The sequence below is a fragment of the Hippichthys cyanospilos genome, chromosome 22 (genome assembly GCF_059441005.1).
Source record: "Hippichthys cyanospilos isolate Australia breed blue-spotted pipefish chromosome 22, RoL_Hcya_1.0, whole genome shotgun sequence".
NCBI lineage: Eukaryota > Metazoa > Chordata > Actinopteri > Syngnathiformes > Syngnathidae > Hippichthys > Hippichthys cyanospilos.
Genome location: NC_142390.1, coordinates 7,289,239 through 7,305,079, shown reverse-complemented (window position 1 = coordinate 7,305,079; position 15,841 = coordinate 7,289,239). Strand labels below are relative to the sequence as shown.

General features: G+C 39.4%; 1 protein-coding gene and 1 long non-coding RNA gene across 2 annotated transcripts; both read left to right on the top strand.

Moving 5' to 3' along the window:
• Nucleotides 1-808: 808 nt before the first annotated feature.
• cry1a (cryptochrome circadian regulator 1a) lies at nt 809-13,880 on the top strand. Its single transcript, XM_088405798.1, has 12 exons — nt 809-1,681; nt 4,990-5,098; nt 5,879-6,021; nt 6,091-6,275; nt 6,349-6,437; nt 7,728-7,868; nt 8,617-8,928; nt 10,000-10,354; nt 11,576-11,704; nt 11,807-11,908; nt 11,985-12,050; nt 13,160-13,880. Exons 1-12 carry the CDS (start codon nt 1,524-1,526, stop codon nt 13,252-13,254), a joined length of 1,884 nt encoding a protein of 627 aa, XP_088261924.1. The 5' UTR covers nt 809-1,523; the 3' UTR covers nt 13,255-13,880.
• Nucleotides 13,881-14,497: 617 nt separating this feature from the next.
• LOC148405710 (uncharacterized) lies at nt 14,498-15,841 on the top strand. Its single transcript, XR_015864107.1, has 3 exons — nt 14,498-14,576; nt 15,621-15,686; nt 15,770-15,841. It is a non-coding gene; the product is annotated as an uncharacterized LOC148405710 (long non-coding RNA).

The following is a 15,841-nucleotide window of genomic DNA, read 5'->3' as shown; positions in this document are numbered from 1 at the left end:
CAGTGTGATCTCCTGCTTCAGTGTTTGCAGCCTTTTCTAATTTGTTGTACCAGTCAAGTTATAGATTTGCATGCATAAAACAAATTATTACACGCGCAAAACATGCATTTCCTACGCTGTATTGCACATCGCATTTGCGTGTTTATGGCACAAATCTAATCCTGTAAATTTTGTACGCACAAAACACAAACATTTTGTATGCAGCATTGAACAATAATTAACTTTGTCACATACCATTATCATCAATCATAAAACCACTGAGTTTTAAAATTACGTGAAAAAAAAACACAAACAATTTGCAAATGTGTACAATTTATCAACGTCCATACAATTAGTACCTCCCTCTAGCGAGGTCAACCTGTAACTACAAACTGTTAAATCATTTCGTATCAAAGATATTTATATTATATTTGTATCATATTATATTGATATTTAAATTAATTTAAGTTTTTGACCAAGTTGAATAAGGTGAAATATTTTTAATATGGTATTATACAGTTAAAATAAAACGCATAAATTCGACCTCTGAACCCGGAAGTCTTAGCGTCCCCGCCAAAGGTTGTCCACCTTTTACTCCGTAGCTACTTTAAAAAAACAAGATGATTAATTTTGAATATTAATTTAACATAAATGTGAAGTACTATAAAATTAAAATTGATTAAATTTACAGTAATTGGGTCACTAAGCGTCATCGGCACTCCTGTTACGTGATGGTGGAACCACGCTGAGGAAACGTGAGTGGGCTGTGGGCGAGTCGAACCAATCACGGTCCGCAAAGCTTTGTGCGTCATCCAGTAGGCGTGGATAAGTCAGAAGGTGCGGCGCGAGGAGTGAGTTGACGTTCGTGTATCTTGCGGAGGAAGTTTAGCCTTGAAAACAGCAAAAACACTTGTTCGGCTGCTTAGGATACGAGCCACAAAGATCCACGAGGCATTTAGAGAAGATAAGTGTGAATTGCGGTTCCGATCTGTCGTCTTTTTTTGGATGTAATCGTTGTTGCTACGTGTATTTACATAACCATCGTTACCCGTGTTGTGGCGGGGACATTACGATCGAATTGTAAACTCGTTAACAACATCACTCGTTGCAACTTTGGAATAAATCATGGCTTTTGTGCGCATATACGTGTAAAAAAAAGATTAAATCTGCGCATTTTTTCTGTTTTTGGGGCCTTTTTCGAAAAACAAGTTATACAACGAGGCGGCCTTGTTTGCTAGCCGCGCAGGTCCTAGCGCCCGCCGGGTTGCCTGTCACGTTGCCGTGTTGTGCGCAGCCTTTTGAGGGCCAAATGGTTCAGACTCTAACGCATTCTGAATTTTTTGTCACGATGGAAAAGGTTTTATTGGAGCAAGGTTAACTCCTACATACCTTGGCCACCACTTTGACACATTTTAAAACGTTGGGCTTTTCTTTTGGTCATTTTTCTGCCTGGATTTTTGTTAACGTCAACAAGCCGGATTTAAAAACACACACGCACACATTGAAGGACATTTCCAAGCTTGAAGTCTCAATCCATTTGAGTGATGGTCGTGAATACGATCCACTGGTTCAGGAAGGGCTTGCGGCTCCACGACAACCCGTCCCTAAAGGAGTCTCTGCTGGGGGCCGACACCATCCGCTGCATCTACATTCTCGACCCCTGGTTTGCAGGCTCATCCAACGTGGGCATCAACAGGTGGAGGTGAGACCCCCACCATGCATCCACAAACACTCGACTCCGCACTTTACATCACGGGTCAAACTCCGGTCCTGGAGGGCCGCTTTCCTGCATGTTTTCGAACCTTCTCCCTCCAACACACCTGATTCAAATGAATAGGATCGATTTCAAGCTACTGCAGAGCTTGCCAATAAAATAAATATTTGAATCAGGCGTTTCGTGGAGAAAAAAAAAGCGGAAAACATGCAGGATACCGGCCCTCAAGGACTGTACTTCATTCACTATGCATATTGGGGTCCATTCAATTAATCTAACCGCATGCTGACAAATGCAAATAAACACACGTAAACATGGAAACTGTGCTCATGGCAGAACTGGCAAAATTTCATATCCGTGATGCTGAAAATTTTTGCACCAAGTATCTGAATTGAATGCCATAGTACGAGAGTCAAATAAATATCAATAAAACAGTTATCTAAACAATAAATAATGTAAACCCAAATGCTTAATAGGGTACTGTACAGCATGTTGCGTTAGCATGCGCGGCTTCAATAGTTAAACTCATGAACCAAGGAATACCACATAAAAAATACTAATAGAAAAGAAAAACAAAACAAACATTCACTGCCAAGCCAGTAAAATATGATTTTTTTACGTCTATTCCCATCAATGGCAGTGAATGGTTCAAACAAGCTCCAATAATAGTGTGTTGTTTATGAAACTAAAACATGAACCTAAAAATCATTAAAAATGAACAATCCCTTACTATTAACATATCAAACATATCAAATTTAGTGATAACCCTAAAATAACATCTTAATTGATCCTTTAATGCACAGGTGTCAAACTCAAGGCCCAAGGAGCAGATCCAGCCCGCCTCATTATTTTTTGTGGTCCGCCAAATGCCGATTTAACTTCAAATTTCTTGCTAAAATCACAAACTTGCAAGTTGTCGTTAGCTCTTTCAGTGCCAAGCATTATTGGAAAATGCTACCCGAGTGCCTGCAGATTTTTAGCATTTTCACTCATCTTCCAAGGCCGACAAAATATTATGTAAACATGAGTGGTATAACGTGAAAGATTGAGTTCCATTCCTTATTTGAATTACAAGCGTGTAATTCATCTGTAGTATGTATGGTAACACTGCCATCTAGTGGTCAAGGTCGATTACTACAGTGCTCATTTGGCACACAATAAAAATGAGTTTGACACCCACAATAATAAAGATGTGACAGAATATTTGACAGCATTGGCTAAAATTGCACAGAAAACTATCTTCAAAGAACCAGTCATTTTTTTGGCCAATTTTTAATCAGCTCCAATTCAGTCGGGCAGTAGTCTGCGTTTAATGAGGAAGTGTGATTGCGTACAGGTGAAATGGGGGTGGTCCCACGTGAGCATGTAACAGGGCGCATCCATCTTGGTTACGCAAGCGCTGACGCGGATGCTTTTTCGTCACGCGTGAATAGAAAACCAAGGCCGCTGCGTGAAAAAAAAAATTTGTATTGTACATCTCAGCAAGTGAACACTTAAGTTGAAGTGAAGAACACTTAAGTGGCGCCAGTGTTACACAATTGGGTCATTGTGTTAGTAGAACCCCACCCCCCTCCTCCCCGTCTTTTTGACCTGTTTCCGCGCCGAGACCCCCTTGGACTATCTCAGCTGTTTATCGCTAACTATCTCTGCAGCGTAATCAAACTTGTTTAAGCTTGTGGACCGCATGGAGAAAAACCTATTCCCAAGTTGGCTGGACCAATAAAATCATGTATTATTCTTTTTTAATACTATTCAAAATAAAACAAGCACGTCATCAGTATTAATCATAAAAGATCAACATTGCTATTAGTTATGAAACATTTTAAATTTTTCATTTATTAAAAAAAAATCTGCTAACTTTTATACTTTACAAAATCATCTCACGGGCCGGATTAAACCCATTTGGGGGCCAGAACCGGCCCGCAAGCCATATGTTTGACACAGATGCGCTGTACTATCAACAGGTGGCAGCACAGTACTTTATGACAAGATCTTAAAGCAGTGGTATCCAAACTATGGCTCGAGGGCTATTTCTGACTCGACAGCCACATTTTGACGGCCCTCGGCATTTACGAAAAATACATGTCGTCACGGCCTGCAACGCTATTTAAAAAAGGTAATAAAGAATTTTTTGACGGTAGGTTGGGTTAGAAATGTGAGAAAAAAAAATCAAATTTGCCTCGATTTAGCAGTACAATAGCTACAGTATATCGCACTGGCGTCAATTAATTTGCTTGCTTGAATTATTTTTACAGTTTATTCATTAATTTTTTTTACAAATTATATTATTATTATTTATGAATTATTATATTTATAAAAAACAAATAAATAAAGTGACCTTTACATCTTTATTTTCTGTATGTAGCTCTCAACAGAAAACGTTTATAAACATCTGACCTTACAGGTGTTAAACTGTGTTTATTTGATTTCTGTTCATAAAATGTATATTGAATTGACTAAATATTGTTAATATAGGCTATAGAGCACAGGTGTCAAACTCAAGGCTCGGGGGCCAGAACCGGCCCGCCACATCATTTTATGTGGCCTGTCAAATGCTGATTTGATTTCAAGTTTCTAGCTAAACTAGCAGATTGTCTTAAAAAAAAAAAACATTTTCTGTTCCCGATCTATCTTTTGAACAGTTTTTATCGGCCTCTGTTTTCAAAACTAGGTAAAGACGTAAACCAGCAAAATTGGCGTTTATTAGACACATGTTTTTCTATTTTTAAGTCCTTTTAAGTCCTAAATTTTCAGGATTTTAGAGAAATTAAAGCGGTACGTTAAAGTTGAAGCTTTTTTAGACTATTTTTAGATTTATTCCGGCCCTCTAACAGACACTATAAGTACAATGTGGCCCACGACAAAGATCAGTTTGACACCCTTGCTATAGAGTCTCAAATATCCAAATTCTTTTGCTGTTGGTGTGCCTCGAGAGTTTTTCCCACCAAAAAAGCGTTCCTTGGCTAAAAAAAACCCCCACTGCTTTACAATTTCAAAAAGGGTTCAAGAATTTTTTTAAAAAGCATTTTTATCATTACTCATGTTCACTCAGGAGGTTGCTTGGTAAATAATGTAGCACTTACGGAACCCAAGCTGGAGGTTTCCACCTACCCAACTAGTGTTGCCACGGCGATAGCACGGGAAGCTCCGTATTAGTGCCGCTTACTGCGTGTGTGTTTGGCGGATCAAAAGTTGTGTTTTTCCGCCGCCTACACACGGCCAACACACCTGCCTGTTCATGCGAGCGGAATATTTTGGGGAGGAAAATGCAAGCTGACATTCCCGTCCTTGCGTAGATTCCTGCTGCAGAGTCTGGAGGACCTGGACTCCAACCTCCGCAAGCTCAACTCTCGTCTGTTTGTGATCCGGGGCCAGCCCACTGATGTCTTTCCGAGACTCTTCAAGGTGGGACGCCCATTTACTCATACGCTCCTTTTATCCATGTGTAATGCTCATGATGATTCCTCCATACATAAAAACCTTTGCATATGCAGCTTGTGCAAAAATAACTTCATAACTTGCCTGGATGCCACATTTGAGTTATAAACCCAACAAACATTTATCTAAAGAAGTTTTAAGAAGAAAAAGCAGGTGAAATGGGTTGTTGAAGCTTTGTGAAGCTTTTGTCATATTGATTTGGAAAAAGAAAGTTAATGCATTAAAACCGTATTAAATAACCACACTCGTACGTCGTCATTACTTGATTATGGAGATCCGAGCAAGCGCTTGCCTGAAATAATGTTTCAAATAACGTTAATGTTAGGTTCAGTCTACCGAGAACATTTCATAAACAATAAACCGGAAGGTAGACAAGTAGCTTTTACTCGCAAGGAGAGTTGAACAGAGATGAGCAGATCTTCTGATTACGTCTGCTCCTCATTTATTCATTTGGGTTTTCCCTTCAGGGTTGGGGGAGACATATGACACAAACGTAAATAATCAGTGTGTGATTGTGGGGGACATGTAGGTACGCGGTGAAATCAAAACCGACCCCATGCTGTTCCACCCTTTGGTTGGATCCTGGCGCTTGCTTCCTTTTTTACACCTGCAGGAGACGTGTTTCCTCACACCTTCTTCACAAATAACTCCCAACAGAAAACATCCATGTCTAAAATTCAACCAATATACTTATTGCAAAAACAAATAAATGATAACCTATTTACTGTACAATTATTCCAACACCAGGAGTGGAACATATCACGTCTGTCATATGAGTATGACTCGGAGCCTTTCGGGAAGGAACGGGATGCGGCCATCAAGAAGCTGGCCTCCGAGGCTGGCGTGGAGGTGATGGTGCGCATCTCGCACACCCTCTACGATCTTGACAAGTAAGCAGCTGGTCAGCCCCCCCCCCGTCTTTATCGGAGCGCCGCTGAGCCCCGATCCCCATTTTCCAGGATCATCGAGTTGAACGGCGGTCAGTCGCCGCTCACCTACAAACGCTTCCAGACCCTCATCAGCCGCATGGACGCGGTGGAGGTGCCGGCCGAGTTCATCACGGCCGACGTGATGGGGAAGTGCAGCACGCCGCTCTCCGACGACCACGACGACAAATTCGGGGTGCCGTCCCTGGAGGAGCTGGGTAAGTACGACGGAACAGAAGAAGCGTGGACGTCAAACTCGCCGCGCGTCACAATTTGGCGTTCCTCTCACAGGTTTCGATACCGAGGGCTTGTCGTCGGCCGTGTGGCCCGGGGGCGAGTCCGAAGCCCTCACCAGACTGGAGAGGCACCTGGAGAGGAAGGTCGGTTCGGCGTGGGCCGGTATCCAAAATGTTGAGGTTTCAATAATTGCTGATACTGTCTAGAACCGATAATGAGCGCTTTTCTTTTTTGATTAAACCAACGGTGTCCAAACTACGGCCTGGGGGCCAATTGCGGCCCACCATACTTATTATGGCATCCCGTGGCATAGACGAAAAATACTTTTTGAGATGGCAATGCTACCGAAGAATTTTTTATTTATTTTTTTAAATGATAAACAGTGTTAGAAGTGTAATATGATTGTAATTTGCATATTAATTTATATAAGTAAAGTGGAATTGCAGGCTTGATTGATTTCAACTGCGTTTCAAAAAATTTGAGGTAAAAAAATAAAAATCAATTTGTTTGCATGCCGCCCTCAAGGCTTAATCTAAACAGAGGGGGTTTGCTTGTCTAAACCAATAAAAATGCTGAATTTTGATGATGTCGCCCACTTCTAGAAGATGATTGGACAAAGCTTGACCAATCAAAATCAAGTTAGGACGCTAAACACGGTCTGCGTCCTCTTTTTGGAGCTTATAAAATGGCTTTCAAAAAGGGAGTTCAAAAAAAGAAAAGCTCAGAGCTAATTTGTTTTCAAAAAGACAAATTTGTGCTCAAGCTAGTTAAATATTTTGCTTTCAGTATACTTTTAAGGGTTACAGGTGATATTCAAAGTTATTTTGAAAATATATTGATTTTAGAACAAACTAGTTTAATCCTGCTCACAAGATTGTTTTGTGGAACAAACTACAAAAATGTGCTCCTTTTTTTTTAATAAATGGAAAACTTTAAAAAAAAATTTTAATTAATAGGAATGGTAATGTTTTATGATTAATAGTAATGTTGCGCTTGTACTATTTTGGATATTATTAAAAAAGTAAATCGATTTGAATTTGTTTAAATTTATACCATGATTTTATTGGTCCGTCCCACTTGGGAATAGATTTTTTCTCAATGCAGCGCAAGCCAAATAAGTTTGACACCCTTCTGAGTGTAGAGTGCCTCCCAGTGGACATTCTTGGAAGTGCAGCGCAGTGTATTTAAAAAATACCGTACCATTGGCTAGGCACTAAGAACAATTAAAAATCAAGCAGAACGTTAATGTATTTATTTCGTTATTTTATTACAAAATATGCTACACCTTTCTTAATTCATGAAATATTCAATATTTTGTTTCAAAATAAAATATGTGGAATAACGTGGAAAGAATAGCGCTGTGGTTTTAATAGCGCAATACTTTTGCTCCGAACATTGGCAAATGCTAATTTGCATGATTTTCTTTTCTGCAGGCATGGGTGGCCAATTTTGAGCGTCCACGCATGAACGCCAACTCGCTTTTGGCCAGCCCCACCGGCCTCAGCCCCTACCTTCGATTTGGATGCCTCTCTTGTCGCCTCTTCTACTTCAAACTCACTGACCTTTACAGAAAGGTACCCAAAAAATAATTTTCAATTAAGTCAATCTGATAAATGTAAAAAGCCGAAGCGAGAAAATATTGCAAACGATTTGATTTGGATTGGATTTATTGAACACACAAACACCACATTTCATCAAGATAATCCAAAACAGAAGAAAATATACACATAATGCACATAATAACATAATCCCTTTGATGCAATTTATATTTTCAAAGGGAGCAAGAAGTACAAAACGTATCCTGTCCTTCTCCTTTGTTCTCTATATGCTACTGAAAATCATGTTATCCAAATATGTACAAATAAAAATACATATAAATAAAGTTCATATAAAAATTCATATAAAAGTCATTATAACATGTAACGAAATTGAAATACAATAGAACTCTCATTCAAAACAAATTAATTGTTCATGAATAATGTCTGATACAATTGGTGCGAATGCATTACAGTCAAATCAATTCATACATTTGTAAAATTGAATTTAAAAAATACATAGAAATACAAAGCCAAATAAAGATGAATGGAATAAAAATGGGGGGAAATGCAAGGACGCGAGTGCTGCAGTTTCATTTTCAAATTAAGAACAAACTAACTGGAACATGAAACAACTTGTTGAATTGTGCTAAAGTGACTCCGGACAACTAAATCAACGCTAATGACTAACACGAAAATGAATATTAAAAAAGGATTTCGTACAAATAAAAATGTTTAATCGAGCCGCACACGGTGGACTGACTCAACTGGCTCGTCTCTTTCCAAGGTGAAAAAGAACAGCTCGCCGCCGCTGTCGCTTTACGGCCAGCTGCTCTGGCGCGAGTTCTTCTACACGGCGGCCACCAACAACCCGTGCTTCGACAAGATGGAGAGCAACCCCATCTGCGTGCAGATCCCGTGGGACCGCAACGCCGAGGCGCTGGCCAAGTGGGCCGAGGGACGCACCGGCTTCCCTTGGATCGACGCCATCATGACGCAGCTGCGCCAGGAGGGCTGGATCCATCACCTGGCCCGGCATGCCGTGGCCTGCTTCCTGACCCGCGGTGACCTCTGGATCAGCTGGGAGGAGGGCATGAAGGTCAGGACAGGGCTCCTTCCTTTTCTCCAAAATTGCAACCTCGTACGCTAGACGGTTTCAGGTTACTCATTGAGAATTTAGAGCACAAATTCCAGTCCTCAAGGGCTGGTATGCTGCATGTTTTCGAACCTTCTATCTCAAACACACCTGATTCGAACAGTTAGGATCATTAGCGAGCTCCTGCAGAGCTTGCTAATAAGCTCATCGTTTCAATCAGGTGTGCTGGGGAGAGAAAACCGGAAAAGGTGCAAGATACCGGCCCTCCAGGACTGGAATTCCACACCCATGATTTAGAGTGAAACTTCTTTCTCAAACACACCTGATTCAAACGGTTAGGATCATTAGTGAGCTCCTGCAGAGCTTGCTAATAAGCTCATCGTTTGAGTCAGGTGTGCAGGGGAGAGAAAACCAGAAAAGGTGCAAGATACTGGCCCTCCAGGACTGGAATTCCACACCCATGATTTAGAGTGAAACTTCTCTCTCAAACACACCTGATTCAAACGGTTAGGATCATTAGCGAGCTCCTGCAGAGCTTGCTAATAAGCTCATCGTTTGAGTCAGGTGTGCTGGGGAGAGAAAACCGTAAAACATGCAAGATACCGGCCCTCCAGGACTGGAATTCCACACCTATGATTTAGAGTGAGCGGAACCACAAAAAAGTCTGAAATAGAAAGGTTTGATGGTGTGAAAAAAAAGCCTTGTCAAATTGAACCAAAGGTGAAGAAAAAACTTTTCAGATTATGATATAATAAAATTGTTTAACTAAAACTGTCTCCTTTAAACATTAACAAAAGAAAAAAACAATATAAATCAACTGTCAACAACTGTAAGCTGCTTTTTTAAAGCATTTATACACAAGTACCTAAAAAAAAAAGCCAATCCTACTGCAATTACACTTCCCATGAACGTAACCTGACCAACAGGTGAGTTATGATTGGTTGTTCCATCAGCCTACAACGCAGGCGATGTCATTTTCAGTCGACGGCAAGCAGAAAACTGTTTCCAAATGCAATTTCAATTCAAAGCTTACACAGTTTAGAGGTCCGAATGGTTTTGTGGTTTTGCGCGCAGGTGTTCGAGGAGCTGCTGCTGGACGCCGACTGGAGCGTGAACGCCGGCAGCTGGATGTGGCTCTCTTGCAGCTCTTTCTTCCAGCAGTTCTTCCACTGCTACTGCCCCGTGGTGTTCGGCCGACGCACCGACCCCAACGGCGACTACATCCGCCGCTACCTGCCCGTGCTGCGGGGCTTCCCGGCCAAGTATATTTACGACCCGTGGAACGCGCCCGAGGCGGTGCAGAAGGCCGCGCGCTGCATCGTTGGCGTTCACTACCCCAAGCCCATGGTGCACCACGCCGAGGCCAGCCGCCTCAACATCGAGCGCATGAAGCAGATCTACCAGCAGCTGTCCTGCTACAGAGGCCTCGGTAAGAAATGCGCTAAATCTTATTAGAACCAACCAGTGTCTGATAAGACGGGAAATATTTGTGTGTACATACACGTATTTATGTGTACATCATATATGTCATATATATTTATATATCAATATATACAGTTTGTATATATTTATGTATTATCTATATATGTATATGTATTATTTATATATGTAAAATATATTTTTGTGTATATTATATATTGTGTTTATATAGTATGTATATACAGTATGTATTTATATACATACAGTGGGCCCCACGAGATTAATCCGTTCCGCAGTTTGGCTCGTAAATTGAATTCGCCGTATGATGGGCAATCCAAACCTTTGTTACATAGCTAATGCGTTTAGAACCCCAGGTAAAAACGTCAAAATTGTACATACATATTCAAAATTGCTACCAAAATAGTATAGTAAGTGCTATGTAACTATAATATACATGTATACAATCAGAAAACATCATAAATAAAATCTATTTACAAGGATTTATTTACCTTTGGGTGGCGCTTGTTATGCCCATAATCCCTAGTAAACTTCATATTTCTTGATTATTTCCAGCTTTGTTTCTTTATAAATCATCTTCTTACTTCTCTCTTTAACATCACAAGCAATCTTGGGACCCAGGCTAACCCTTTCAACTTTGAATTAAGCACTATAACGCACGATAAATATGCTTTTGGAACCACTCACAATCGAACAAAGCTTTACCGTTCCGCCAATTTGAAACTAGTGCGGCCGACCAATAGCAGACCAGCGTCCCCGTGAGGAGACGCCAACCAATGGCAGACCAGAATTGTAGTGACACGTTGCAGGGCAACTGAAAATAGGTGTATTTACCTAAAAACGCCTGCAGATAGAGACGAAACAACACAAATACAGCCAAGCCCCTAGGGTCATGATAGTTGTTTTGGTCGCAAAACCGGGAAAATACCACAAAGATGGGATGAAAAAACTCAGTATTCCACGTCGCAATATGAAAATAACGTAAGTCAGGGACGCTGTAACATGGGGCCCACTTTATTATGTATATGTAACATGTAAGTGCATATACCGTATGTTTATAATATGTATTTATGTATGTATATAGAGTATGTATATGTTTATATATACATATATATGTGCATATTTATATGTGTATACAGTAAATGTTTATACTGTTTTACTTGCTCTGACACGTCTGATTTCCGTGCTTATTTTTGTTGTCCTTGTTCTCCAGGGCTCCTGGCGTCCGTTCCTTCCACCGCCAACGGAAACAATAAGCCCTCGTCGGACGTGGTGGGGTATTCCGTTGAAGCTCCTCATGACATGGCCAGCGTCGCCGCCACTACCGCTGCTACGTCTTCCGGTGAGTCATCTTTCTTTTTTAACCATGCGTTTTGACATATAGCCGTGACAAGGTTTTCACTTCCAGACTTGTTGAGTGAGCGCCAGTTTTTTGTTGCTGCAGGCTATGCCATGCCGGGACAAACTCAGGCTGACTGGCAGAGCGGCAGCGTCATGATGTACCTGCAGGGAGAGTCCCAAACCGGCATGGCTACGCATCAGCAAGGTAACAGGAAGGCGCCACAATACTTAGCAGAAAATGTGAGATTTAGTCCTTCACGCTGACCCCCCCTTCCCCACAGGCTACGTCAGCTCCAGCATGATGTGCTACCCTCAAGGCAGCCGCCAGAGCCCCGCGCTTCAAAAAGGTCTTTTTTTTCATTTTAGATAAAAACAATAAAATGATAGTGGAATATGGATGCAGATGAGGGTACACTGCAAAATAAAAGTCATACAAAAACAAGATACCATATTTTCCGCACTATAAGGCGCACCTAAAAGCCTTAATTTTTTTTAAAAAAAGCTGATGGTGCGCCTTATAATCCAGTGCGCCTTATATATGGATCAATATTGAGATTGGGATTCGTAGATGGGGAACAAATAAAGTAAGCTTGACCTGTTTCTTATGTGTGTTTACAGTTGAACAAGGTTGCTCGTATTGACATTGAGTTATTATGCTGTTTAGAGTTATGATTTGAGTTATTACTTTGAGTGTTACTAGATTGTGATTGAAAAAGTTTTAAAATATGTCATCAATTGCGGGTGCGCCTTATAATCCGGTGCGCCTTATATATGGTAAAAGGTTTTAAAATATGTCATTAATTGAGGGTGCGCCTTATAGTCCGCTGCGCCTTATGATGCGGAAAATACGGTAATACAGAAAAAATAGGCATTTTTCTTGTCCTAAGCAAAAAAAAAAAACTAAGTGAAGACTTTTTTTCGAGTGATTTTAAGAACGATCTGAGTGCAAAAACAAGTCAGATTTCATAATTTAATCAAATTCCAAATAAATTTTAAGCAAGTACTTCTCGATTTTTTCCAAAGCCTCCCTTAAGAAAGGATGAACCTTTCGCCCCCCGCCCGCCACTCATTGTGCCAATTATAAACAAGATTATTCTCTGTAAAAATTGGAAAGTATGTTAAAAATTTTATCCTTTTTAACATTAACAGTAAAACAATATAAATCAACTTTCAACAACTGTTAACTACTTTTTACAGCATTTATACAAATTACAGAATAGTCTAAAACTGAAAAAAATTACGAAGTGCATCAAAATGCCTGAAATAAAAAAAAATTAAAACAAAGCCTGAGCTGAGGTTTTTAGTTGAAAAGCAAAGAGTACATTTTATATTATCTGACACTACTGTGACATTATGCACAGATTGAACAAAAAAATTAGTAAATAATTATCAGAAATTCATACACTGTCCTAATATTGATTTTTTTTTTTCTAACTTTTTAACCTAATCTTTCCAGGTTTGGAGCATCACTCCAGCAGCACTCAGATGAGCAGTAAACGTCACTGCGAAGATTCTGGAAATGGCAAAAGCTCCAAAGTCCAGAGACACTAAAAGAAAAAAAAACAAAAAGTTGTCATTTTGTTCTCGCTTCACTTTAACATGATGACTTTCCTACACGTATCTTTTGTGTCTTGCAGTAATTTCATTGTGCGCCCTTGCCTGCCATGAAGTAATGAAACTTGTTGTTAAAAATGCAGACATCCCGGCAGAGTGTCGCACTGTTTCTTCTTCATTGGTTAAATGCAAAGAAAATTGTTGTGTATATAAAGAATTTTCCAAAATTCAACTCACATACAACTTGTACATATTTGACTATTGTATGTGCGTCCTCTCTTTGTGTAGCGTCATAGATCCATTATATATATTTTTGATATGATACAAAAAAAGTCGTTAGCCGATGCCCCCCCCCCCCAAAAAAAAAAATTCCACTAAAAAAGCTCTCCATTTATCCAACACGTAAAAATCTTGCTGTCTCATTTATTTCCTCCTGTTTGATCCTATTTAACAACAAAGTGTTTCAGTTTTAGTTGATTGGTTGTTTCCCATTGTAGAGGCAATGTCACTATGACCTTGATATGACCTCACCCACAATTCTTATCATTGTGCCCCGCTCCCCACCTACTACTGCAAACAACTGCTTTGAAATGTGCTTGTTTCATTAAAATGGTTCAAAAGTACTGGTGTTGCACTTTTTTCTTGGATTCTCTAAGTACCAAAGTGGTTATTCTTTTTGCAATTTCATTTAATTACATTTAAACAATTATGTGGTATTTTGGTGATGTTTGGCTCTGCTGACCATTAATAAAACATTTATTAGTAGAAGGGGTGCATTTTTTTTTTATTTATGTCCTCCCTTTTTAAAAAATGTATGGCCTTTTTATTAAATATATACTGCGGGCCGCTGAAAATGGAGTGCGGGCTGCAAATGGCCCCTAAGCTGTAGCTTGGACACCACTAGATGTGATTTTTTCATCACGTGATCCGGTTTCAAGGCAAGTTTTTGTGTTTTATAAGAAGTTTGAGGTTCCATAGTAATATTTTGAACCGTGCTTGTTGAAGTATCCAGTTTAGGATTTATGAATAAATCAAAACTTCAAAATGAAAATGTCAAAATACGTTTACAGTTTTATTCAAGAATTTGAGGTTGAATTTGAGGATTTTATGGAGCTTAAAACTTTCAAATTAGGGTTTCTAAAAAAAATCAAAAGAATAAAATAAGTTCAAACAATATTAAAACTAATTTGAGAAACGCCATTTACACTTTCGTCAACATCCGGGTTACTTGGCGTAATACCACCATTATGCCAGTAGGTTGCAGACTTTGAACGCAGGAGAACACAACCCAGTAGCGAGACAAATGAAAACATTTACCTGTAAGTTTTTACTTAAAAACATTTTCACGCCAAGTACGTTGGTATGAACATGAAATGTATGAACCGTGCTTCCTAATTGCAAAGTCAGTCATTCGTTCCATTTAAAACCGTGCTAGCTGTTAGCTAATGCGCGGCTAATGGAATCGTATGTAAATGTCATACGATTTGAAACTGAATTTAATTTTGTATAGTTTGCTAGCCGAGCGGGATAAAACTCGACAATAACGTCCAGTGAAGGTCATTTTCATTTTACTAACCCAACTCTTATGTATAATTTAATCCTCGTGTGGTATTTTATTAAATCCTTTGATGTTTAAATCAACGGTGTGTTACATCTACGCAACGAAAGAACACTCTAGGGAGCTGAAATTTCTCCTAGATGAAAACATGCCAAATTTTAAAATGGCTTGACCGCTTAGTGATCACACTAGCAAAAGTGTGCCATAATTTGACTAAAATCCTGTGAGAATGATGTGGAAGAAAATGACTCCAAAATAGTCAAGATTACTGCTGTGTCCAAACTACAACAATCATTTTTAGTGGCCTATATTAAAAAGAAAAAAAAAAAGAAAGCTCTTCTGTACTGCAGGGTTTTATCCAAAGATAATAAGAAACAATTTCTGATCATTTCTATTTAAAACATTTTGGTGAATAAAGATAATTTGTATCCAGAAGCAAATAATAGCTTCATTTTTAGTGGCCTATATTTAAAAAAAAAAGAAAAAAAAAAGAAAGCTCTTCTGTACTGCAGGGCTTTATGCAAAGATAATAATAAACAATTTCTGATCATTTCTTTTCAAAACATTGTGGTAAATAAAGATAATTTGTTTTCAGAAGCAAATAATAGCTTCTGTGTCAGGGTCCGATTGATGTAACTTTTAAAGAAAGCACAGCTGACTACAATTTGTTCATTCTGGTTCTGAATGCGGAAATCAGATTAGTTTTCTGTGCCAAGCTGGATCGAGATCTAATACCTGGCCACCTAAAAAATCCTAGATTGCCTCATCACCTTTAACAGAAAGCTCTTTTTTTATATCTCCCTAGCTCAATAAATGCACGGTAATTGCACGTTTGCACCTGACCATTACCATCAAATGCCTATTGTGATCAGTAAGTAACACAAAAAAAAATCAAATAAAATGTTTCGTTTTTTGTTTTCAACCATGTGGTTTTTAACCATTTGCACTACACAGTATTGGCCAGCAGAGGTCGTTCAAGGTCTCCATCAGGCGCTCTAGTACTTTTTCACTCATGCTTAATTGAAG